Source organism: Ursus maritimus, unplaced genomic scaffold (assembly GCF_017311325.1).
Source record: "Ursus maritimus isolate PB19 unplaced genomic scaffold, ASM1731132v1 scaffold_33, whole genome shotgun sequence".
Lineage (NCBI taxonomy): Eukaryota > Metazoa > Chordata > Mammalia > Carnivora > Ursidae > Ursus > Ursus maritimus.
The window spans coordinates 25,475,812-25,503,076 of NW_024425897.1; the positions used below are offsets into that span (position 1 = coordinate 25,475,812).

The 27,265-nt window shown below is 47.0% G+C and overlaps 1 protein-coding gene across 1 annotated transcript in view; it reads left to right on the plus strand.

The window, feature by feature from the left end:
* Positions 1 to 622: 622 nt before the first annotated feature.
* Positions 623 to 27,265, plus strand: part of TMEM132B (transmembrane protein 132B) — a 222,794-nt gene continuing 196,151 nt past the window's right edge. Inside the window, exons 1-2 of the mRNA XM_040619421.1 lie at positions 623 to 750; positions 14,737 to 15,777. Of these exons, the coding sequence (XP_040475355.1) occupies positions 623 to 750; positions 14,737 to 15,777 (1,169 nt within the window). The remainder of the gene's footprint in view (positions 751 to 14,736; positions 15,778 to 27,265) is intronic.

A 27,265-nucleotide genomic window follows, 5' to 3' on the forward strand; every position in this document is an offset into this window, starting at 1 on the left:
TTTGGGAGACACTATCCAGCCTTGTCTGGAGGTCCTGTCTTTCTCAGTTCCATCAAGTGGCACCCGCTGTCACACCCTTGCTTTTCTTTAAGGAATGGCTCATTTAGTTCATGCCCCGGTGAGGCTGAGCTCTGCCAGGGCGAGGCTGCGTTGGCCCATTGTGCCCCTGATCCCTCAGTGAGCACCTGATGCGTGAACAGCAGTATGCACTGGTGTTATGTGCCCCCCAGAATTTGTAAACTGAAGCCCTGACCTCCAGTGTGACAGTCTGAGGAGGTGGGCCTTTGGGGATGATTAGGGTTAGATGAGGTCACAAGGGTAGGACCCCCATGATGGGATCGGTGCCCTGATAAGGTATGGATGAGACACCAGAGCTCCCTTTGTGTGCCATGTGGGGACCCGGGGAGAAACTGGCCGTCTCCAAGCAAGGAAGCGGCCTCTCACTGGATGCTGAATTGGCCAGCACCTTGATCTTGGACTCCTCAGCCCCCAGGAAAGTGAGGAGCTGACTGTCTGTTGTTTAAACCCCCCTGCCTGGTATTATAGCAGCCGAGCTGACTAAGGCAGGCGGGCATGCCTGACCCAGCCCATCTGAGACCCATAAAACCCAAGGAGGTAGAACATGTTCCCGTCTCCTCCTTTCACCGTGTTCCTCAGGGGGGCTGAGGTGCTCACCGTGGTGACCCGCTGGCCCAGAGGTGGCCTGACTTTCCAGCCATGGTCACTTGCTCTGGTGGCCTGTGAGAGGAGGTAACAGGAGCAGTTTGGCCTGAGAGAGGGGATTTCCTCTTGGAGCGAATGCATGTGAAATAAAGGAAAGGCCTTTTCATAAAGCCACCAGATTTCCCTGGAAGCATGCCACTGATCCAGGCCCAAACCATTTCCCCTGCTCTGTGTGATTCCTCAGGGAGAAAGGCGCAGGATTGCTGGCGGACAGCAGGCCACAGGTGTGGGCAAGGTCACACGGGTCCCCTCCCTGGATTGCATGCTCACCTCCTCCCAGGGCTCAGTAGTGGAGGGCCTCCTGGAGGAGGGGACACGCATCTCCCTGAAGCTGTCTGCACCGGGCTTTCTGTGACTTGCCAACCAGGAGTCCCGTGATGTGGAGTCATCATGCTTGTTTAAAGGGCGTTCTGTCAGAAAGCAGCAGTGTGCCTTGACGTGCATCCCCAAATCGCCCCAAGTCTGGGTTTCCGCTCTGGAAATGGGGAACCGACCACCTGCTGTCACACAGCCGCGACAGCCTCGGCCACTAGGTGGCAGTGTTGCTGCACACGAGGCCCCTCGTCCCGCACAGGCCACCGCAGAGGGGATGGGGTCAGGGGGCAGCTGGGCTGGGGGCAGGCACCCGCGCAGCGACCCCTACATCTGCCTCCACCTCCTGGACTCCTGTCCCCCGTGCCCCTGTCTTCCCAGACTGACTGCCCGACAATGAATTAAACCTGAGAAAAGAGGAGCTGAGAGTTTTTTGTTTTGTTCCCACCATGACCCCTCCCCCCAGGCTCTTGTTGAGAAGCAAGTTTACCTACGACAGAGGCTCCTCGCTTAGCCCCCCCCCCCCCCGGGCCAGTGTGGGGAGGAAGCTTCCATTCCTTGCCTTGCGTTCTTTATTCTTCATGGTTTTTACCCTGCAGGCGTTTGGGCCATATTGATGAGGGAAGAGAAGGCAAGCTGAGGACAAAGCAGAAGCTGCATGGCCCCCCCCATGGGCTATATGTGACATTCCACAGGCACCCCTGGCTGCCCTAAAGCTAAGGAAAGGAAAAACGAATAACCTGTAGAGATCGCAATCCTGCAAGACAGGAGTCTCCCTCAGTTTACAAATGTCTTGGCGATCTACAAGAACAAAGCATTTCTATCAGTAACGGAGCTTCCAGAAGGAAATGTGCATACAATGAACCGTCCTTACAACCTGCAGCCCACTGACAGATACTTGAAGCGGGCAGAGTGTAATGTTCCTCCAGGCAGTTCCCAACTATCTTCCTGTGAATGCCTTGCTAGAGGGAAAAACAACCTGAACTTGACAATGGCAAGGCCTCTGGTATCCTGTGGGTCTCCTTTAACATATGAAAGTACTTTCTCAACCTCCCTTTTTCCTTCCCTCCCCCAAACCCATAGTATATAAGCAGCCACCCCTCACAACCCGGAGCAGCGGCTCTTTCTGCCAAGGGTCCTTTCCACCCCGCTGAACCTCACTGATATCCCAAAACCACATCAATATTATCTGTCAAAAGCTTTAACGGAGCCCTTATTTGCTTTGGGAGAAAGGAGGTGGCTGATGATGAGGTTGTGGGATATTGGTGAGGCGGGGTGGGGTGGGGTGGGGTGGAGTCCGGAGCCGACGTCCAAGAAAAGAATTCTTGAGACGTCTTTGGTGCAAAATGGTGGTTTATGAAAGCACGGGGACAGGACCCGTGTGCGTGGGCAGGAAGCGCTGCACCGGGGTGGTGAGGAATGGCCCATTATAAACCCTCAAGTTGGGAGGGGGTTTGGGATAACGTAAGTCTCTAAGGAATTTTGGAAAGAAGGTTTCCAGAATCTTGAGGGGCTAGCTGTTGTTGGGAAAAGGTCATTTATTACCGTCTAATAAAACCACAGTCATGAGACCCTTCAGATGTATATCGGTGGGCCATATGCTTGGGGGATGATTGCCAACACGTATCTTGGAGGGGGGTTAGAGATAAAGGAAATTTCCAAAGGAATTTTTGTATGTTAAAGTAGACTCACAGCATCTGGGGGGGGGGGGGTCAGGCTAGGACTGCCTTTTGCCCTTAGCAAAGTATTAACATCGAGACAGCTGAGTCCCTAGAGGAAGATCACTCTGCCTGTTTCAAGGACTTGTCAATGGGCTGTCGGTAGTAAGGAAATGTAATAATTTTTCTTCTGCATTTGTTTCCCACATCAGCTGAGTCTGGGCCTTTGCAGCCCTGCAGCGGAGCAGAGGGAAACCAGCAGAAGCATTACCGGTTTCTGGAGCCTGCAGAGAGAACACTGGGTAGAGCCTGGTCTTCACCCTTTACGTGCTGTGTGACCTTAGGCATGTTTCTTGACATCTCTGTGCCTTCCTTTTTTAACCTATAAAATGGAAACAACACTACAAAATCATTTAATTATAGTAAAAATAAAACAATATGAGATAATACCCTATGTCACAGAATCGTGTAAAGAATAACCGTGTACAGAGCTAATACACGTGAAGCAGGTTACCAGTGTCTGGGCCACTGCCGGCACAGGAGACTTGCTCGTTATCACTGTTATTATTATTGCTACCCATATTTCATCCACTGGATACTACTAAGGGTAAATTTGGGATAATTGCCCAACCAGTATTGATCTATTCTTTCTCTGAGATTTGGCAACACATATAATCTATATCAGGCAAGTTAACAATACACATTTTTCGTTTATTGTTACCAGTGTTTTAAGTGTAGATTTGTCTTCCCTTCTTATTTTAAAAATGAAGCTCCTCAAAGGCAGGCCTCACCCTCTGCTTGTCTTTTCATCACTGCTCTGCACTCCCTGCATCCCTGGGCTCCTTTACTTGCTTGATTGTGGCGAGAAATTAATGCAGCAAGAAATGGGCTTAAGTTTTGTTTTTGTTTTTGTTATAGGTGAAATGGGGTTTTCAAGTAACCAGATAGTCAGTAGGATTGTGGGAGAGATGTTTAATGACAGTGAGATCATGCTGTTTAAACTCTTAACCCTTAAAAAAGTATTTAAAATTAAAAAAAATTTTTTTGAGACAGAGAGAGTGAGTGTGTGCACGAGCTGCGGGGAGGGACATAGGGAGAGAGAGAATCCTAATCAGGTTCTATGCTGAGGGCTTGATCTCACAACCCTGAGATCATCACCTGAGCTGAAATCAAGAGTTGGACGCTCAACTGACTGAACCACACAGGTGCCCCCCCACCTTAAAAAACAATCTTAAAGAGTCAATAAAGCAGATTTTCTAGGGACCAGCCACAAAGACCAGACCTGTGTTTCCTTTCCTTTAGTTACTTTGCATGTTTGAAAAGAGTGGACTGCGTTGAAAAAATTAAGAAAGAGAAGGAAAGGTATCCATGAATGATTTTGGACTGACCCGAGCTAGCATGGGTTAGCGGTGTTTTGCTGCATTTGTCCAATGCTTTTTCTGCATCTGTCTGGGTGGTCGTAGGATTTTTAATCTTTCATTCTGTTAATGTGGTGTACCATTCATTTTTTGATTGCACAATACCAGTTGTAAATGCAAGTAGAAGAGCAATTAGCCCGTATGCAGAATCCTCAAAACGACACCAGTCGTATTTCGTATTTCGGAGCTCATATGTGCATATGCATTTTGTTCTTCCCACAACCGTGGAAATGCTGCACAGAACGAACTCAGCTGCGTCCACCGCGCTGGGCACACGCTCTATAGCACTTTGCTGTTTTTTCTGCATTCGAAGAAAGTTCTGGTTTGAACGGAGAGCATGGCTTCTCCGAGCTATCAGTGCCCCTGCTCATGCGTCTCAGATGCAGCCCACTCATCAGTGCTTGCTGTGGGTCTCAGTGACCTCCCCCGTGTCGTGGGTCCACCGGAAATCTGGGCTTCTGGGGCATCCAGACTGCAGTGTGCAAACAGAGCAGCGAGGGCCAGCAGACGAGTGTAGTGTGAGCAAGCTTGCGTGTCTGCTTCCTGTCCCATTGTTCTGCACTTAAAGCACAAGTTCAAAGACAGGCTCTGAAGAATTTCAGAGGTGTGGAGTGTGACAAGCACGGGCTCTTCTGAGCTTGGGGCCAGGTGTCTAGTTGTCTTACCGCTGCCTGCCGAGATCACTTTGGAGACTCAGTATTCTGAAGTAAACTTATCAGCCCTGCACTGGATGCTGGTTTATTGCGGGTCTTGGGTTCAGATGAGCCAACTTGTGTTTCGAGCGGAGTATGTCGAACTCTGAAGGTTCGACTCATTTGTTCCGCGTAATCGCTAAAATGTCTGGTTTGTGACCACAGGTGTATTCCTGATTTCTCTTTTTTTAAACACCAACCTTATTGAGAGTGGTACTAGCAGTAAAGAAATTAGCCTTGATCTAGTGGAAGTTGTTCTATTTGGGCAACTGAGTGGATTTCTGTGTTGCTTCCTACAAAGAACATCCTCGTTCTTCTTGTCAAAATGGTCCCCTGGTGATGCTTCCCCCCCCCACTTGGGACTTTGGCTGAGCCAATCAGAACGGGCCATTCTTCCGGCCACAGTGATTGGTTCAGGGATGGGCATGTGACCCGTCAGAGACAGGGAGATGCCCTGCCGGCTTCTTCCTTGTGATGTGGTCCTGTTGGATGTGAAGGGAGGAAAATGTGAGGCTCAGCGGTGCTAGTGGTGCTACGACGTGCATATTGAGAACGAAACCAGCTCCATGGAAGAGAGCAGAGCGACGGATAAGAATGCATCTTAAAAAACAACTTTCAAATTTACACTCAGTAAAATTTGCTCTTTTTGGCATATAGTTCTATGAGTTTCTGACACATGCAAACTTTGTGTAAGCACCACCACAGCCAGGATCCAGAGCAGTTCCATCACCCCACCCCACCTTCAATTTATTTATTTATTTATTTATTTATTTATTTATTTATAGTCAGACCCTCCCCAGCCCATAAGTCCTCGCAGTCTGTGACCTATTCTCCATCCCTCTGGTTGAGATTTTTCTAGAACGTCACGTAAGTGGAATCACACAGTAGGTGGCTTTTTGCGGTTGCCTTCTTTCATTCAGCAGAATGTATTTGAAATTTATCCATGTTGTGCATCCATCCTATGCACTCTTTATTGCTGAGTACTTTCCCATTTAGTGGATGTACCGTTTGTTTACCCACTCTCCGGTTGAAGACATTTGTGAAAACCCATGACAATGACACACTTTAGAGGCTGAATCCAGCCAGGCCTGATGCTAGCCAGCTCCTAGACTCCCCAGCTCTGACTGCCATTAAATTCTAATTTTGTTTTGACTTGGTATGGGTTTTCTGTGACCTGAAAGAGTCACTTTTTTCCCCTCTTTTTTTGAGAGGGAGAGAGCGCATGCGAGCAAGAGCAGGAAAGGGGCAGAGGGAGAGGGAGAGAGAATCTCAAGCAGACTCCACACTCAGTGTAGAGCCCGACGAGGGGCTCGATCTCATGACCCTGAGATCATGACCTGAACTGAAATCAAGAATCAGATGCTCAACCAACTGAGCCACCCAGGCGCCCCAAGAATCACTTTTGATTTCAACAATGACTGGATAAAGGGAAGTCAGGTCGGACCAAGTGAGAAGTCCAAAGCAAGTGGGCTCCGCATATGACATTCCTCTAAATGGAGTTATACAATAGTAAGTCACAGGCTAGGTTTCCTTCATGGTGGCAGGGAGGGTGGCAGGAGGTGACACCCCATTTGCCACAGAGCGAAATTGAATCTCAGAGGGATGAAGTGACTTGTCTGGGTATATCAGTTGAGCTGGTGGCAGGCCTGGGGGTCTAGCCCAGCTGTCCCTTTGCCTCTATGAGCCTCAGCAGCCTCCCCAGCAGACAGGGGCCGAGCTGTCAGCATCACTTAGTGAATTTCCCTTTTTTATTTAAACAATCTCTGAGGTGTCCAATTTAGAATAAATATAAATGGAAATTAGAACAAGGTCTTCAACATTTCCTACTGTTTAACAGCTGATGGTGCCTATAGGAGGTCAAAATTACTGTCACTAAGATCTATATAATCCGTTTAATACTGCTCTTTCTACATCTGGTGCCCACAGAAATCTCTCACGTTGGCTTAACAGCCCCTCACTCCGTTTCTCTGAACATCTTTCTCCTTCGCGCTAACAAAAGCCCAGTTTACAGGAAGGAGGAGGTGTGCAATTTAAGTTTTTGGTCGGGGCAGGATCACGTTGTCCAAACTGTTAGCCTAGACAGTGTGGTCTTGGTGCGGTATCACTAGGTGCTGTCACGCACAGACGTCTCAGTGGCTTAGCATGCTGGATGGTCCCTCGCTCACATCCAGTGTGGGAGTTCACGCTTGGCAGGCTCTCCTCCAGGCGGAGACTCGGGGGCCCAGGCTCCTTCCAGCTCATGGCTCTGCCATGACCTGGGACCTCAGACTCCTCCTCTTCTCCTTGCTGGAAGGTAAAAGATAACAATTCTGGCTTCAGAGTAATATGCAACACTCATATTTCATTGGCCAGGACTAGTGCCGTGGCCCCTGGATGCAGGAGAGGCTGGGCAAGTTCCTGGCTGAGCAACCGTATGCAATACTACGGACAGGAAGGTTTTTTTTGTTTCTTCTTTTTTTGACAGGTGGCCATCTCTCCCACAGACGTGATTCCTCATTGTCTAGACTAAAGCTGCTCTCCCCTCGCTCCCCTGCTCCAGTTTCCAACACTGTTCAATGCTGCCCTCCCCCGCTTGGCTAGTTTCGGTTTTGTGCAGACAAAGCCTGCTCATCACCACAGCCCTGAGTGCATATGGGGAAAATAAAATGATATGGCGTAACTTCCAAAGAGAGGCAGTAGTCTCCCATCCCTCTGTGTCTTTGATCTCCCTCCCCAAAGCCGGCCGTGGCTAGTCATTTCTGTTTTCAGTTCTGCTGCCGATTATTTCAGTAACTCTACATACTACTCCACCTTTACTCCTTGTGTTGACACGTTCGGGCAGTAATGCTCTCTGTATAAGAGGAGGACTAAGCTTAGGTACACACCTTCCTACTCTGGTTATTACCAGTTAACGTTGTATTTGGCTGCAGGTGACAGAAATCTCTGGCCACAGGGGCTTAGGCAAGTAGGAGCTTATTTTATTTTGTTTTTTCTTGTATCTCATGTTGTGGCTAGCTCCTTCTGACTTCCTGCGTTACTTTCTCCGTGTGTAACTTTGGTCCCCATGGTTGCACGGTGGCTGTCCCACCTGCGTCCCCTCTTAGGATGAGAGCACCAGCACCCACCACCCTGGGTGCCTGACATTTCGCTAGGGGGTTAACGCAGTCTCCTTGGGGAAGGGTTGAGCTCTGACTGGAGCTAAGTATTCTGCTTTTGCTCAGGGAGGGGAGAGTGGGAGGAGGTCTACCTGGAGTGGGTGTCTCGTCTACAGAATTTAGTTACTTCTGGTTTTCAGCCCCTCTTGCCCCCCGTCCTTGCTGGGTGCCAACGTTGAGTCTGGGTCCCAGTGGGCGCAGTAGCCTGGAGCCCCTCTGCGGCACTCACAGAATGTTCTAGCCCAAGGATTCCTCTGCCATCTTGCCCATCAATGCACTTTCATCCACTTGTTGTCTTCCAGAGACTTGTTCAAATATTTTCTCTTCAGATGGCCTTCCTTCATTTCTCTAGATAATAGGTTTATTTCTTCTTTGTACTTTTATGTTTTCATTTCTGTGGGGTTTCTGTGGAGATGTGGGGAAATGTGTTCAGTCTACCACTTAAAATCAAATTCCATATTTTTCTTTCTAAAGGAAAAATGTCAATATTTCCCTTAGCTTAAATAAGCACGGCATGTTCGTTCTACACGAGTTGCAAACACATAGAAAAACATATCAGAAATTTGAAAGGCATTCATAACCCCCATACGCAGAGCCTCGGCTCCAGGTAAGAGTCTGCTTGAGTTCTGGCACGGGAGTTGACAAAATGATTCTACAGTTAGTGCGCAAGGCAAAAAATAGGCAAGCCTAGCTAATAGAAGTTTGATATAAAATAGTAACCCCGGCGCGAGCTTGCTAGGGCCTCCATATCAAAGTACCACAAACCGAGTGGCTTAAACAACAGGAATTTATTTCCTCACAACTCTGGAGGCCAGATGCCCAAGATCGTGGGGTCAGCAGGTTGATTTCGTCCGAGGCCTCCCTGCTCACTTTGTAGACAGCTTCTCCTGTGTCCTTGTGTGCGTGCGTGTACACACGCGACTCTGTCCTTATGAAGACACCACTCTTGGGGCGCCTGGGTGGCGCAGTGGTTAAGCGTCTGCCTTCGGCTCAGGGCGTGATCCCGGCGTTCTGGGATCGAGCCCCACGTCAGGCTCCAACGCTAGGAGCCTGCTTCTTCCTCTCCCACTCCCCCTGACTGTGTTCCCTCTCTCGCTGGCTCTCTCTCTCTCTGTCGAATAAATAAGTAAAATCTTAAAAAAAAAATGAAGACACCACTCTTGCTGGATCAGTGCCCTGCTGATTCGGTGGACGCCGTGGACGCGACAGCCGCAGATTCTCCCTCACGTTCTACACCTAGAGCCTTTTCAGACGGATTCAAGAGTCACATGTCGTACCTGAAATCCACGAAGGGGGGGACATCTATAATCTCACTACCAAAAAAAGAAAAAGAAAATCAAGCTACTTCACATACCCATCACCCTCTGAGATGAATTAGCTTGATGGTGGTGATTATGGCATGACGTATATATGTGTATCAAATCAGCAAAATACACATCTTAAATATATACAATTTTTAATTGTCAAAGATTCTTCAGTAAAAAAAAATTAAATGTAAAAATGTGGACACACACGTGTCATCTACATACACGCACCCACAGAAAACTGGGTGAAAGTATTTGTGAGCGTGTATTAGATCTTGGGACATGGGGACGGCTTTCTTGGCACAAAGGCAGTGGTGCCCGTCATGAATGAAAAGACTGATAGTCTCCGTTTGTTATGTTTTAAATATTGTGTGCCTTTGATTGTCTCTGTGGAATATTTGTACTCCCAGATTTCACCCAAGGTAATCTCCAGTGTCCTGCCCCCTACCTCTTTCTAAGCCCTTGGCTGGTTTGGGAAGGAAGCCTGTTCATGGAGGGGAGTGTGAAGGATAGGATTCTCTAGGATCATAGTCTGGATTTTACGTTTCCGTCAGGCTGGACCTTCCGGGAGCTGTCAGCTCTCCTGGCCCACACTCCTTGGTCTTTGTTCCCTGCAGAATTGCTTTTGCTTGATTGTCCGTTGTGGCCGCACCCCGCCTTGCAGGGAAGAGCCCCACAGGAAGCATGCTAACACACTTGCAGGGTGTTGTAAGGTGTTGTTGACCCCTCAGGGGCCCTTCAGGAGCACCCCACAGACGAATCTCTCTCAGAGCCAGGAAAGGCTTTGCTTCTTGCTTTCCTCTTATGGACAGTGTCCAACTAGTGACCTCATCCTGTGTTTTGAGAGCCGGGCAGTTCAGAGGCACACTGGCAGTTCCTTTGAGTCATGGCTCGAGCTCTTAGGGTGTAGATGTAGCTGACTGAGCTTTCCTGTGGCAGCGGAACGTGGTGGCAGGGACCGCGAGCTCTGCCCGGAGCTGGCCTGCTTGCACCCACTCCCACCTCTGCTGTTACTAGCTGTGTGATCTCAGGCAGGTCACGTAACCCCCTGTGCCTCAGTTTCCCCATCTACGAGTGGCGACAATAATCAAATCTTCCTAACCAAAAGATTGGGAAGATGAAGAGTCATTCCCTGTGAGATGGTGCATCGTAAGGATTATGTCAATGGTGCTGTTGATGATGATTGTGTTGGCCTTTATGTCTCTGTATTTTATCTTTTCCTATCGCTGTAATTTGTAGTCCTATCTAATCCTTAGTGAACTTGTTGGCGTATGACCCAAGCCCTGCCCCCAAGGCAACGAATGACATGGTTTTTGAGTAGATGCAAAGCACCTGCCGTCTACTGCTCTTCAGTGGAGTCGTCTAGGGAACACAGGGACAGTCGGGCCCCGCCTGAGGCCACCTAAATCAAATTGGTGGGCAGGCCCAGGGATGACTTATATGTTTCCTACCCTGTGTGTCTCCTGCACAGCTGTTACCAGGGCCACACTTGGACAGATCAGTGAGGGATGTGTCTTGCTGGTGTTTTTCAAAGACTTGGCCGCCTGGCCCCCTGGAAAGAGAGCCTCCTACACCTGGCTGTCTGGGCCCGACTTGTCTTGCATGAATTAGAAAAAGAGATTCAGCTGCAGAAATGTCACAGGCGTTGGGTGACCGGTAGCCAAAGATTGATAACTAGTTCCCAGGTCGGGCTGGCGATGTTAGTGAACCCCACCAGGGTTCCCCATGCCCTGTGCCCTGTGGATTGCTTCATTCTAGAAGGTTCCTCACCAAAGCTGCAGAGCATCCCTCTGACACACCTTGTGCTCTCCATGAACCCGAGCTTCATTCTCTTTCTGGCTCAAAAGGAGCACAGTGATGAAAGCCCTGTTCATCCGGGCCCCTTAAGACTCCCTCATTCATGCTTTCAGGACCCACCTCCTCCAGACGGGTGGTGAGTAGCCCTCTAGCAAATCAGCAGACTGAATAGCAGCTGATTAATTTGGGCTACAGGGTCTATCTGCCAATGGGAAAAAGAATGGGGCCACTCTATGATGTTTGGGGATCAGAGGGACGGGTGGTAGCTTCTCAGGCCATGGATGTATTTCCTAGCACACAGTCCCGTGGCTTTATAAAATACTCCTGAATTCGGATATCATATTTTGTTGCAGCTGGTTCGAGGACAAAATGAGGTCCTGGCAGCTGATGTTTATGGCTTTCCATATAAGCTCTCAGACAAAATTTGTACTGCATTTTGCTTGAGTTATGGTGGGGCGGGATTGTAAACCTTGCACTGTTATTTCAGATAAAATGCGGGCTTTGGCCATTTGGCCACAATAAACAAGAGAGGAGGCACAGCTTTAAATTTCTTGTAAATCAATTTTTGAGAGGTATAAAATATTGACATAAATGATAAAAAAATAAGCCAATCCGCAATAAAAACAGAGCACATTACACTCTGCCTAGATTTTAATTTCCTTTTCCACATTTGTAAATAAGTCAGAATTTAAACCTTGCCTTGGGCTTTCCCTACATTTTATGAGAAGGTAAAATTTGGGCCCACCTCTTACTTCCCAAGTCTGGTCGGCTGGGCGCCCACTTTGCTCTGCTGAAGGGTGCTGTCATGCCGCTCAAGGCACATGTTCCCTTGTTGCCAATTATTTCATGGTCAGATTCACCTAGAATTTAAATTTCTGGTTTGGAGAGGGGAAATAAACCAACAAAAAACTAATTTAAATTTCATATGGAATGGCGCTTCTGCGTTGCTTGACATTGTCAAAATACAAATTGCCCCTTGGTGGCGGCAGTAGCTAAAACTTCCCTTTAGATGAGGCTAATTCTTCAAAGTCGTTTCTCCCCCTCTGTGTTCCATCCAAATCCTACCCAGTCCATAGGATACATTCTGGAGGAAACGCGTGTCTGTATCATGAAAGTCAATAGGCGGTATGTGTGTTTATGTGTTTATGCATATGTGTTCTATATGACGTATTATGTGCATATATATGTGTATATATATTTTAAACACATTTGGGATAATTTAAATCAAGTTTTGATGTCTGCCTTTTCACTTAACGTGTAAGCATTTGCTCAGGACGCTCCCTATTTGTTGAAATCATGGTGCTGATGGCCGCTCAGTGTCACACTCACACAGTATGGCTTTCATCATTTACTTAGTCGTTTCCCTCGTGATGGGTTTTTAGGTTGCTTCTGGCATGTCGCCATGATAAATCATGCTTGGGATGAACCTACTTGCACATTGATCTCCTTTCTGGTCTCTGGATTATTTCCCTAGCTCGATTGCTAGGTGGGGAATTGCTGGGATGGGCATTTTTAAGGATATTAATACTCGGTTCCCTAATTCCTTCACGTATGTTAGATGTGCCAGCTCCTTGGGGGCAGAAGTCACATCTGTCTTGTCCCTGTGATAGTCCTACGTGGCGCAGTGCTAAAATAAGACAAATGAGTAGTAAATATAGTTGGATAGATAATCGGAGGAGTAGATGGGTAATAACCCTGCTTCTCCAGTAATTAATCTGACAAGAACTGGCCATATTGATGACACTTGAAAAGATCCTTCCTTCCTTCTTTGAGATATCGTGGACATATAAAAATATATATATATATTTAAGGTGTAGAGTTTGATGTTTTGATAGAAGTACTCATGTATACATAATCACAACCAAACTAGTTAACATATTCATTACCTCTACATAGCTACCGTGTGTGTGTGTGTGCGCGCACACGCGCGTGTGAGAGAGAGTTTAGATTTAATTTGAAATCTATCCTCTTAGCAAATTACAGCATACAATACAGGATTGTTAACTATGTCACATGCTCTGCATTAGATCTCCAGAGATTATTCATCTTGCATGATTGAAACTTCGTACCCCTTGACCAACACCTCCCATCTTCCCCTCCCCAACTCCAGCCCCAGGCAATCACCATCCTACTCTCTGCTTCTATGAATCTGACCTAAAAGGTTCCACATGCTAGTGAGACCACGCAGTAGTTTGTGGAGAACTGGCTTTCTGAACACCTTCTTGGAGGAAGGATGCATCAACCTCTACAGGGTTGTATCTTTTCCCCAATCTCCTAATTACAATTTTGTCATCCTCTGGGCAAGGAAAGCTCTGGACAAGGAAAGCTCAAGGACAGGGGCTCCGAAAGTAAGTCAATAGAGAAGTGTATTTTGCAGAATTTGTAATGGCTGCAGAAAAAAAAGTTACCAGGAGTTAGAGTCTATGGAGTGGTATTTATTTGCCTTTTATTCTGTAGCAGTGCTGCATTTCCAACCCCGCTGCCCGGCTGTATTTCTTCTTGCGTTGGCTCTGGGGTTGGAGACTTACTATTTCAGGGCAGGGATGAAGCCCTGTCTGTTCTTGGCCTGATTTGCCAACCCTGGTTCCTGGTGGACTCTCTTTAGTTTGAAAAAAGTTTGTTGGGTCTGTGTTTTCCCACTTGAAAGAAACAAACACACACATGCATAGATGTATACAAACATACATATACATGTTTATGTAGATATTTTAATTAATAAAATAATACATAGTTGTAACAAATTTAAAGAAAGTAGAAACCTAGATGTCAAAAAGTGAAACCCTTTCTCTTTGGTTCTATAGACACAAAAACATATGTACATTTATATACACACACACACATATGGAACCTTAAAAAATCTAAGTAGGATCATATCGGATATGTTTATAATTTTTTATACTTAGTGACATAATATTGTGGACAGTTTTTCAAGTATGTCCATGTAGCTCTACCTTTTTTTCTTATAGCTGCCTGTTATCCCGCTGTAAAAACGTGTAGTTTATCTAGTCTTCTATTGATAAACCTTTAGAATGGTTTCAACTGATAAGTAGTAACAATAGTAACAATAGCACGACTGATCGATGTTTATGTGTCAGCACTGTTCTGAGAGCTTCATATTTACTAACTCACTAATCCTTACAATAACGCAATAAGGTCGAACTTATAATTCCATCCTACCCTGCATGAGGACATCTGGAGCACGGAGAGTGAAAGTGACTTGCTCAAGTGGCTCACTTAGGAAGCAGCAGAGCCTGATTCTGGCTCCAGCACCTGTGCTCCTAAGTCTGTGTGCATCCTTGTAGATAAGTCAACCTCTCCGCATTCCCACTAGGATTTCAGAGGAGAGCTTTCTAGAAATGGGAATGCCTCATTTCAGTCAGAATTATGGAGCTGTCTGGATGTCCATGTAGATACCACATCTGGGAGGGATGGGAGGAAGCGTAACTATCAAATGATGCAGCGGTAGCAAGTCCTATATGATGGCACGATGCTGGCTCGGGTGGGCTTTGCGGATGCACAGCCTTCTCTCTGTGGGGCAGCCTAACAAAGAGGGCCGGGATCCTCTGAACTTGGGTCTTTGGAGAGCAGGAGGAGGCAATGTCTTCCCTTGGGTGGGGTGGGGGGCACTGTGCACACACAGATTATTGGGTCACTGGTAAATGAGCCCCTTCCCCACTCCACACTGGCCGGTTTGGAAGATTCCTGAAGAACCCTGTGCCGAGGTCAGGGGAGGCCCAGTGTGGCAGGGGGCAGTTTGCTGGGGCGGTGGTGCAGACTGCACTGTGTTGGTTTCCTGGCTTCTCAGGTCTTGGCCTTTATTCTTCCTTTGCTTTCCTTTCTCGCACAGAGACGGAGAGCCGAGGGATCGTGGATAGCCTGCAGCGGTTTTCCTCGCTCCCTGCCTATCTGCCCACCAGCTTCCACATTGCCGACGCGGAGGAGGCCTTCTTCCTTAAGGAAGCCAACCAGGACGTCACGAGGAACTCCAGTCTGCAGGCGCGGGTGGAGTCCTTCTTTATCTACCGGGCCAGGAACCCCCCGACCATCAATGCCAGCTATGGCCCATTTTCAGCGGAGAAGACAATCCCCCAGGAGCTCCTGTTGACTTCCCCATCCTTTGGAAACATGGAGAAGTTTCCCTTCAACTGGAAGCTGAAATCCCACATCCTCGACAGCTCCATCTACTCCAACAGACCCAAAGTGCAGACCTTGTTTTACATCACTGGGATGGACTGGGATGACAGTGACCCCGAGGAGAACCTACCGTGCGTCAAGATGTTTGCCTTCCCTGAGGCCAGGGAAGTGGCAGCCAGCTGTCGGCTGCAAGGGGACCCAGGGCTGTGTGTGGCCGAGCTGGAGCTACTGCCCGAGTGGTTCAGCTCTGGGCTCGACCTGGAGCCCGAGGAGGAGATCCCGGCCCTGCTGGGGGGCACCGCGATGGAGCTCTTCTTCACGCTCTACCCTGCTGACCAGGCCGGTCAGTGTCCACTGGAGGAGGACGGCAAATGGGAGAACAACATCCACTCCGGCCAGGACAGCCCCCAGCAGGTGGCTCCGGCCCGGGAGAGGATCGGGAGTGTTGTGGTCTACCCAACTCAAGACGATCTGAAGTGGTCCCTGGTGAGCCTGGATGAGAACGTTGTCATCTCAGTACCCCTGAACCTCATCCGGGAAGGGGACACAGCCACCTTTTTGGTCTCTCTGACCAGCGGCTCTATGGCAGACCACTTCACTCTTAGGTAAGTGGCTTTGCTGGGTGGGATGGAATGGAAATCAACTTTTGGTCATCAATGAATTGTCAGTGAATAATGTGGTATTGCTCATCTGCTGAGTATCCCATATAGTGAGGATACTGACAGACACGGAATAGAGACCCATGCAAGACGGCTAAGTGGAGCAGGGTATTTGGGCATGGGCTCTGGGCATCTATATTCTCTAAAAGCTCCCCAAGTCGTTCTGTTGTGAAGCCAGGCTTAAAAACAAGTGCTCTGAGAGCAGGCTTTCAGGCTGGCAGGTAAGCTCTCAGGTGACACCCTGAACCTTATCACTGCCGGCCTTGACTTGCTGCCCGTAAGTGGAAACTTGGTCAATGAATTCCATTTTCCGACTACAGGAAAGAGCTTTCTGAGACAATGTCTCCGACCTCTCAGGTTTTCATTAAAGTAAAGATTCAGTAAGGAATCCTTTGGTAAAGCAAATCAGCCGTCTCTGTATGATGAGGATGCAGTTTTAGGATTGGAAAAAGTGGGTTACTTCTCTGTGCTGGGGGACAAACCTGTCTGTAGCTTGTTTTGCTCACCAAACTTCGTGGATAGCAGCAGGATGCAGCGGTGGCTCTGCCTGTGCCAGCTGTGTGCCCTGGGGTAAGTCATCGAACCTCTCTGGGCTTCTGTTCCCTCATTGGTAAGACGGGGACTATGATGGGCTGTATGTCTCAGGGTTGCTGTGAGGATCAATCAAGTTAGTGAAGGTCTTGGAACAGAGTCCTCACCGAGTGTTAGCCTGTGGTGGTTTCCCCGGAGCTCAGATGCTGAGGTGGTGGTGCCACGTAAGTGAGGCAGGTGAGAAGTGGGAACTGATCGTAAGCCCAGTGTAGTCCTTCTGATTCTGAGGGAGGCTGGTGTGCCAGATCACACCTTTGTGGAAGTGTGTTTGTGGGGGCCTGCGATAGGATGCTGAGGCTCTGGCAGATCACACGTGGGCTTAGTAGCCTGCAGGAAGCCCAGTTCCTGTTCAGAGCCTCTTGAGTTAGTTTCGGTGATAACTGCGTCAGAACTTAGTTTGGACCCAGACCTGTGCTAGTCACTCCAGTGGTGGGGCTGGGGTGGTCTGAAGCCCAGTTCTTGCTCTGCAGAGATTCCGTCAACATAAGGCAGCATCAGATGCTTGCTCTAGACCAAGAATGGCAAAGGTATGGATTCTGCACTCATACCACTGAGCGTATCTTCTGTCCGGACAGACATTATTAATCAACACCAGTGCTTCAGCGCTCCCTCTGCCATGGCAGACATTATTAATCAACTGCAGCACTTCGGCTCTCCCTCTGCCCAGACAGACATTGTTAATCAGTTACAGCATTGAGTCCAGGATCCTGGCAGCTCCTACATGTCCATGTGAGGTGGAGTGATTGACACTTACTGCCGTCCTTGGTGTAGAGAGAACATTGTTGGGTGAGAAGTTGGGAGAACAGATGGTCTGGTGGTCGGGGAAGTGCTGGAGCCTGGTTGGAAAGGGCATTTCAGTCCAGGGAAATGGCATAAACGTTTCTAGCTAACTTTCATTGAGGACTAAGAATGGTCCAGGCCATAGTCTAAGTTGTTTACATGCATTAACTCACTGAATTCTAACAATGAACAACTCAAGAAGGTGAGTACTACTATTACCCGTATTTTCCTGAGGCACAGAGAGGTTAAGTAGCTTGCCCAAGGTCACACAGCTAGGGAGTGGTGCACCCAGGCGGTCTGGCTCTGGAAAGGCTCCAGGTGCCCTTCATTCCCTCGCAGCCCCTTTACCAGCAGCCATGCCAGAGCTGGGGGCTAATTTAGGGAGGGGGAGGCTGATGAGGCTGGAGCGGTCCCTGAAGTGTCATTGCCGCGAGGGGCAGAAACCCCCGAGTTTGGTTCCCTCCCGGGGAAGTTGATGGCGAGAGCTGAAATGGGCTCTCACTCGGACTCCGCCGCGGGAGGTCAAGCACGAACTGGCAGCCCCGCGGAAAGTGTAGCCACGGGGCTTGGTTTCAGCGCTGTCAGGGCTGCTCCTCTGGAGAGCATCTGGGGCTTTCCACTCTCCCCTGGGCTTTGATGCTGGGGGGCAGGAGACGGAGAGGGATGAAGGAGGTGGGTCAACCCACCGAACGTCCCCACACGTTTGTTTAAACTGCCGTTATGGAGCCTTCGTGCTGCGCCAGAGGAGAAGCAGCTAGTCTGGAGTTTGCAGATTGTCGGCGGTGATGATATCCAGGCCGCGTGCGCGGGTGTGCGTGCGTGTGCGTGCGTGGGTGTGCGTGCGTGCTGGCGCATTTGGCGTTCCCAGGGTATTTGAGAGCGTGGCCAAGCTCTAATGGGAGGGGAGGGGGTTTCCACTTAGTTTTCTCGGTGGCGTCTTGGAGCTCTGGCAGCCCGGCCTCCATAGCCTGCAGTGAGACGTGCGTCGCGCCCTGCCCGGCTCCCCACTGGCCCCAGGCCTCCCCGGTGTCTCACACCTGCCCTCTTCTCTCCTTTGGGTCATCCTCCGGCTCCTGCGGGTGCTAGCATTTTGAGGCTCCTGACGCACTGTTGGAAAAAAGGGAGATGCGATGCTAAGAGAGGGGCTAGATTCAAATGTCCGAAGGCGGATGTCACCACCTCATGCACTGCGTGTGTCCGGTGAGTCCGGGTGACCAGAGGGGGCCTTCCAGGCGGTGAGACTGCCCTCATCGCCACTGGCATTATTGAGGGAGTTAGCGCAGAAGACCGCCTGGCACGCCGTGGTGTTCAGTAGTGCAGATCGATGCGGGTATTTACTATAGTTGATGCTATTACGGTGCTGTGATATCTGAATTGATACTGTCAACACACACTTTACTTTTGTTTTTTTTTTTAAGAATTTTATTTATTTATTTATTTATTTATTATTTATTTATTTATTTATTTATATTGTTTTAGAGAGAGTGAGCTCGAGCAGGGGGCGGGGAAGGGGCAGAGGGAGAGAGAGAATCTTAAGCAGGCACCATGCTCAGCGCTGGGCTCAGTCTTACAACACTGAGATCCTGACCTGAGTAGAAATCAAGAGTCACCCAGGAGCCCCTCCCACTTTATATTTTTATGTGTCCGTGTGCCAAACTCTGTGTTAGCCCTTTATTTATATGCACTGTCTTACTGTATTATCACAAGCACTGTGCAAAGTATTATTCATTTCCGTTGTGTGGATGTGGAAATAGACTTGGAAAGGTTTGGGGTTACCTGCTGAATTCGTGTGGTGGGGAAGCACTGGTTTTGGGGCCCTGGGTCTGCATTCGTGAATATCAGGAGCTCCCATTTGAAACCACTCTTCTGGGCTGTTCTGCATGTCTAGATGGGGACCGATCTCCACCTATTGAACCTTTCTGGGTCAGCATCTCGTTTCTTACCTTCATGCTTTCCTAGATGGGATTGCTCCTTATCATGCTTTATTTCATGGCCAGAGAGAAATGCACTGAAATTGTGGGTCACCCAAATGAGAACAAACAAAGGCTATTTAGTCAGAACTTGCTACGCCCAGGGAGTCAGTCACCATCACTTGCATTTGGCGGAGACTTAAGGGCAGGCATGAGAGGGGGAGGTTATAGTGGAAAGCAGGGAAAGCTCAGGTCCGCTTGGGTCAGAGGTTGGAGGGGCCAGAGGCAGGTCAACAAGAAGTGAGCATCTTATGTGATGGCTTTTCCTGGTTGGCCCTGAGTTGGAAGCAGAGGCAATAAAAAGGGACGCTGGCAGTCCTGCACGAAGTTCAGACCTTTCTGTGCTGACGACCGCAGAGGCCATGGTCTGGCTCTTTGTCCTGATTGCTGCAAGGAGGTGGGTTGGAGTTGTATTATTATGTTCGGTCTGGCTATTGTCCATTTGTATACACCACCTCTCAAAATAAAACAGTTTTTAGGCCTAGGGAAATGTGTGATTTCCCAACATAACTGATTATCTGTTTTAATCATGTCTTTTATGAATGAAATGTGACATATTTCATTCTGGCTCCGATGGAGACCTGGATCAAAGCGTGAACGTGAGCAAGATTTGCTGAGATTGAATTTCAGAGCTGAAGACGTATGGAAAGGGGACAGATGTGTGTGTTTTCACGTGTCACGTTGCTGTTTCAGACTGCATATTGTATTGGGGCCAATTTGAACAAAGTTGAATTGATTATTCTCTAAAATCAAAATAGTTTGTTAAACATTAGTATCTAAATGTGACCATGCATTGAAAAGCCTTTTGGCAAAGAGGTAGTAAGGTGATTTTGAGGGCTTGAGGGCTGCTGGCAAGGCAATGCTGGGCTGGACTCAGGTAGATCTTTGTTACACTTCCAAGAAAGTTTAAAATACCATGAAATTTTCCCCACTCCAAATATAATGTCCGTGAGGCTCAGAGAAATCCTGGAAAACTTTATGTCTGATTTCTTAAAATAGCTCTCTCTCAGCTCACACAGAGAGTCTTGTGGGCCGACCTCCCATCCTGTTAAGCAGTGGAACCCAAGGGTTAAGATTATGGACTCTGGAGCCAGTTGGCCAGCATTCGAATCCTGCCTCTGCCACATACCAACTGTGTCACCTTGGGCAAGTTACTTAGTCTTTCTGTGCCATAGTTGCCCCTTACAAATGGGGACAGTGTATGCTTTAAGTGACTATGAAGTGTCAACCTTGTGCTCAGATGATTCCTCCATTTCTTTCTTTCTTCCATTTCTCCTTTCATTCCCTTCCCCTTTCCCTCTTTCCTTTCCTTTCCTTGAGAAGGATGGGGGCAGAGGCAGAGAGAGAGAGAAAGAATCTTAGCAGGTTCCATGCCCAGCATGGAGCCCGATGTGGGGCTCGATCTCACAACCCTGAGATCATGACCTGAGCCAAAATCAAGAGTCAGACCCTTAACCAACTGAGCTGCCCAGGCGCCCCCTTCTATTTCATTTGGTGGCCACCCCATCATTCTGGTTGCTCAGGCTAAACACCTAATTAGGTGACTGGCTTTTCTCATTCTCTGATATCCTACATATTTATGACAGCAGACACTAGGGTTCTTCCTTCTGAATATCCAGAATCAAATTTCCTCCATTGCTATGACCCAGGTACAAGCCCGGGTTCTCTCTTAGCTGGACACCTACAAGAGCCTGCCCACATCCTCCCTTGCCCCCTGAAGTCTCTTTTTGAGCAAAAGCCAGAGTCCTTCCACTGACCCACAGGCCCTGCATGGTCTGGCTCTAACATCTTGAGCTCTTTTGTTACGACTCTCCCACCCCCTCCATCAGCAACAGCCAGCAGAGTTCTGAAGGACCAGCCCCCTCCCCATTTAACACTGGACCCCTATCCCACTACCTCCTGCCCTGGTCTGATTTCTGAACATAACACTCTTGCCAATGACATGATGTATCGTTATTAACAGTTCACCTTCTTCCTGCTAGAATGTGAGGTCTGTGAGGCAGGGACTTCTGTCTCCATTGATGTGTTCTAAGGATCTAGAACAGTGCCTGGCACAGAGTAAGTGCTCAGCAAACATTTGTTGGATGAATGAATGAGTTTGGAGGTATTGCAAGGCATTGTTCTTTGACAAAGGGTATAAATTGTCAGAACTGTATGTAAATAAATAAGAGTTTCATTAAGTATTGAAGGTTGGGACACTTTGAGGCTCTAATTCTGGCAAGGGTGTCCTCTTGCCTATAATGTGAGAACTGATTTCATCATTTCTAATTCTACATGGGCTATGTCAATATGTCCTGAACGTCAGTAATTCACACACCATCTTTGGGATCTTTTTGTCATGTTAGTTACCACTGTCTCCTCCCTTGATAAGTCAAGTCCTATCCGTGTGCCTTCTTGCATTTTTAAAAAAAAATATTTTATTTATTTATTTGAGACAGAGTGAGAGAGAGTGAGCACGAACTGGGGAGGGGGGGGAAGAGGGGGAGGCAGAAGCAGGCTCTGTTGAGGAGGGAGCCCCAGGTAGACTTGATCCCCGGACCCAGGATCATGGCCTGAGCTGAAGGCAGACGCTTCACTGACTGAGCCACCCAGGTGCCCCTTTTTTTGCACTTTTTATTTACTATTTTTCTTTAAATCAAGTCACTTTTACAAAATGTGTAGAAGTACCTTGAAAAAGGAAAGCTAACATTTACCACCATGAATAGAAACCAGTATAACTTGTTCCCATGAAAGGGTATGATAAAAATCCATTACAGTAACGGCAGCAAGAAGACAGAACTAAGTTCTAAGTATCCTCCATCTGCAGCCTGTTCTCTGTTTAGAACAGGGGTCTGAACACGTGCTGCAGAGAGTGGGTTCACACTCCCTCAAGTTCAAAATCAAGTTCACATTCTCAGTGGAGGGACACAATAAGCAAATGAGCAAAATCATACATAATTGAAACCCGTGCAAAGTGCCGTGATGGAAACAAACAGAACGCAGTATATTTAAATTTTATTTCATTTATTTTTAAAACCTTTTGTTTCGGAATAATTTTAGACTTCGGGAAAAGTCACAAAAACTGCAGTTTCCCCTAATGCTAACATCACACACAATCACAGCAGGAATTTCAAAACCAGGAAATTAACATTGGTATAAATTATTAACCAACCTACAGCATTATTAAGAACTTCCGGTGTTCCCATAATGTCCTTTTTCTGCTCCAGGATCTTGTGCAGGGCCCCACGTCGCATAGAGGGGTCATATCGCCTTAGTCTGCTGAATTCTTCTCCCTAGTCTTTTTTTTTTTTTTTTTTTTTTAACCTCTTTCATGACCTTGATACTTTTGAAGCATGCTGGCCAGTTATTTTTGAGAGTGGTCCTCAGCTTGGGACTGTCTGAGACTTTCTCATGATTAGGTTGAGGACGTGCATAGGCAGGAAAGCCGACGAAGTGCCGCGTCCTCAGTCTGTCATAGTGGAGGTGTGTGATATCGCTGTGCCTTATTGCCAGTGATGCGAACTTTGGTTACTTAGCTGAAGTGGTGTTTTTCCAGTTTCTTCACTGGATATTTGCTTTCCCAGCCTTGTAATTAGGAATCATAACATCTGGGAAGATACTTTGAGACTTTGCAAATATCCTTCCTTGCATTTTATTTTCACTTATAAATTTCAGTGCCTGTCAATGATTCTTGCCTAGAATGTGGTAATTTTTATAAAAATTTGTTTATTTAACTCATTTATTCTTTAAGTAAGCTCTGTGCCCAGCATGGGGCTCCACTCCTGCCTCCAAGATGACGAGTCGCATGTTCTACCAACTGAGCCAACCAGGCACCCCGAATGTGGTAATTTTTTTAAAAAATCAATTAGAAATGAATATTATAGAAGAGTCTTGGCTCTTTGTAATCACTTCTGTAAGCCAATAGCAATTAGTCACCAAAGGAAGTCATTAGACTTTTTCTGCCAAGTTCTGAAATTACGGAAGATTGCCTGTGCCCTCAGGGGATCTAGAAGGCTTTGAGGGGACTGACATTTTGACTTGAAGCATTGCCTGGAAAAGCAAGGTACAGAGTAAGTCCTTGAGTACCAAGCAGTACGGATAGGAAGTGACACCAGAGAAGGAAGACCAGTGTAGTCCACTGGAGATAACCAGGGCGGGCTTCCCAGAGGAGGAGGATGGGGAGGAAAACCAGAGGATGTGTATATGTGGGTAGGACAGTATGATCAAAGGATGTGCTCCCAGGACACTCTTGGGAGGCAAGTTTTCGAAGTAGTTAGAATTAGTGAGGGTAGGGGTCTGATTTCAAGTCCTCCTTACTGGCTCTACGACCTCGTACAAGTCACTACACCCCTCTGAGCCTTGCCTTCCTCTCGTATCATAAAACTGGTAGTAGCATCTGTCTTTCAGGATGACTGTGGAGAGTAAACAAGATAATGCAGGAAGGCACTTGGCAGCAGTTTTGTCTGTGATTCTTGGTGCCACTGTCAGCAGCATCTAAGTGGATTCTGGAAGCTTCCTCCAGTTCCCACTGTGGGGAACCCGATACCCACCACATCTACTTAATGAGCACCTGCCACGTGCCAGGCTTCCCATTAGATTCTATGTGTGTTGTCTTGGGTCATCCTCATGACAGCTCTGGAACTTACCTGTTTCCACTACTTAGCAAGGAGCAGGCTCAGAAGCACCAGGTCACCAGCCTGACGGTCACAGAGCTAGAAAGTGACAGAGTCAGGACTCCGACCAGGCCTGCCTCCTTCAAAGCCCATACCCGTCTCATGGTCTCCCATTTCAGACGTTCATAATCTCAATGCTTACCTTCACACTTAAACAAATAGTGGCCTGTTTCGTGAATGTTATTCAGGTGGTACCCAAAATCCAGGCTTTATTAACTTTTTCCCCAAATAAAAGTCAGGTTTCCCTTGAGGAATCTGTGGATAGACACAGGTGCTCTGATATCTGCCGTCCTGAAGCCCAGACCAAGTCTAGAGCTTAGAGCTAAGATTCCAGCAGTGCTTAAAAGGGAAGGCAGGTGATTACTTCTCAAACAAACCATGACTTGCACAGCATGTTTAGCTGGTTCCAAATGTTATCCGTTGCATTTTGTGAGCCCGTTTCCACTAGTTAGTACATGGTGCTTAGCCCCACCTCTGCCTCGTTTCCCCTCCCAGACTCCCTCTGCACTGGAGTCTGGGATCTCTGGCAAAGGACAGCAGGAAAGGGTGGCAATTTCAGAGGCTTGAGGATTCTAGCTACAAAAGGGAATTTCGATTTGTGCAGAGAGCTTTATATCAGGTCACAATTTTGGAAAATTGGAGTATGGCTGGATTTTGGTGGTGGCTGAAAATTTAGTGAATGCTTAGCTTGGGCCAAGCTACTCTTTGATGTTTATTGATTTGACCCTGGAAGTCACGCTCGGAGGTTGGAATGAGTATCTTCAGGGCTCTCATACAGACAAGGAAACCTAGTAGTGCTCCTGAGCCCTCCGCTCTTCAGGATGTTTTCCTGCCTGTGGGCATAGTGGAGTGCCTGCAGGAACAGTGGCTGCTCCCTCGTTCCAGGTGTTCGTCTGCAGGTGGCTGGTGTGTGACCTTGGCACCCAGACTCACAGCCCTCTTTCCTTTTCCTGGTTAGGGTTGCCTTGTCCCTGGGTGCCATTTCCCCGATTGAAATGTTTGCAGGGCATGGCTCCACTGCATCCAGGGATGTGTCTGGCACATCATTGTCAGTCTGGCAGCCCAAATGTCATTGAATGATTGTTTCTGTGTGTGTGTGTGTGTGTGTGTGTGTGTGCGCACGTACCTGCGTGTGTGTGTGTGTGTGTGTGTAGTTTTGTTTGACCAGTGGTAGACAGTGGTCAGAGACTAGACAGTGCAAAGAGAGAAAGGACAAGGTAGCTAGTCTCTCTCTTCCCCTCCTGCTGAGCCTCAGAAAGAGGCTTGCTCAAGGCTGTGAAGCCACGAAGTCAGGATTTGAACCCAGGTCTTTCCATTCCCAGAATCTGAGTGCCTTGCTGCTATCCTCTGCTCAGAGAGGCTACATCCTGAGATGGTTTTGCTGAAACATTCATCAGAGAGAATGGATAAATAAATAGGTAAATATTTATACAACACCTTCATGTCACAGGCTAAGAGGAAGAACAAAGCAAATTATCGGCCCGTACCTACAGCAGGGTACAGTTCAGAACACGCGATACAATTCTGTTTGTTGCGTATAGTAAATGCATTCATATGTAGACAGTGGCATAAAACCTACATGGGCTTCATAACCACTAGCATCAGGGGAGGTGGGCTGACGGCATCCAGGGAACTTCAGCCATATCTGATGTTTTATTAGTTAATCATGTTGGTGGGAGATGTCGGTGCTCATTTGTTCATTTTATTATTCTCCGTAGTCTTTTAGATGTTGGAAATATTTCATAGTTATGATTTCCTCAGCATTTTATTATGAAAAATTTCAGACATAGGGCAAAGTTGAAAGAAGTTTATAGTGAGAATCCTTATGCCCTCCACTTAGATTCTACCATTAATATTTTAATATTTTACTCTTTGTGCCTCACTACTTATCATTTGATCCAAAACTCCATCTTATTTTTTGATGCATTTGAAAGTAAACTGCAGATATTCATTCACTTTCCCCTGAGTAGTTCAGTGTGCCCATCGTTAGCTGGGATTCAGTATTCATGTGATTCACGTATAGATCAATTTATGGAGAATTGCCATCTTAACAGTATTGAATCTTTCAATGTACAAACATGGTTTCTTTCTCCATTTATTTACATCTTTAATTTTCTTCAGAAATACTTTGTGGTTTTTAGTGTACAGGCCTTGCATGTTTTTTGTTAACTGTATTCTTTAATACTTTAGTTTTTAATGATATTATAAATGGAGTTGCTGATGTTATTTTCATTTCTCTAATTTTTCACTTCTAGTGTGTACAAATATAGCTGGCTTTTAGGTAGTGATTTTGTATCCTGCAGCCTTACCAAATTCACCTGTCTTTGTCTTTATACTTAAAGTATGTCTCTTCTAGACGGTATATACTTGTGTCTTGTATTTTTATCTGTTTTGACCATGTCAGTCTTTTAGTTAGAGAGATTAATCCATTAATATTTAACATAATTACTGATGTGGTTAGACTTGGGGGGTCACCATTTTATTATTTGTTTTCTGTTTGCTTCTTTTGTTTGTTGTTTCTCTAGTCTGCCTTTCATGCCTTTTTGGGGATAATTTGAATGTGTTAAAGAATACAAGTTTAACTTTTCTATAGGCTTTTTAGCTGCATTTTCTTGAATTATATTTTCAGTGGTTGCTTCAGGGATTACAGTATACACTTAACTCTTCATATTCTATGAGGAGTTATCACTTCCTGCAAAATGTAGATGGTAGGACCATTTAACCACCCCTTTTATGCTTAAGTTATTTTATGTAGTTACGTAGACATTTTAAAATTCCTAGAAGACAATATTATATAATTTTTGTTTTAAGTGGTTTTATGTATTAAAAGGGAATTAAGAAGAAAAAGCAAAAAACAAAATAGTTTTTTGTATTCACCCACATGTTTGCCATTTCTGATGTTCTTCATTCCTTCCTGGGGCTCTCTATCTTCATTTGGAACCTTTTTTTGCAGCATGAAGGATTTCTCTTGGCAATATTTTTGGAGTGCATATTTGTTGGCAATGAATTCCTTTTGTTTCCTTTTATCTGAAAATGTCTTTATTTTATCCTCATTCTCGAAGCATCTCTTTGCTATTTATGGATGTCCAGACTGGAAAGGCTTTTTTTTTTCTTTTTTCTTTTAGCACTTTATTTTTTATTTTTTTTATCTTTATTTTTTAAAGATTTTATTTATTTATGTGACAGAGAGACAGCCAGCGAGAGAGAGGGAACACAGCAGGGGGAGTGGGAGAGGAAGAAGCAGGCTCATAGCCGAGGAGCCCGATGTGGGATCACGCCCTGAGCCGAAGGCAGACGCTTTAATGACTGCGCTACCCAGGCGCCCCTCTTTTAGCACTTTAAAGATGTTGTTCCATTCTCTTTTGGTCTCCATAGTTGCTAGTGAGAAGACAGACATTTAATGGAATTGTTTACCTGTAGGTAATGTGTTGATGCTTTGCT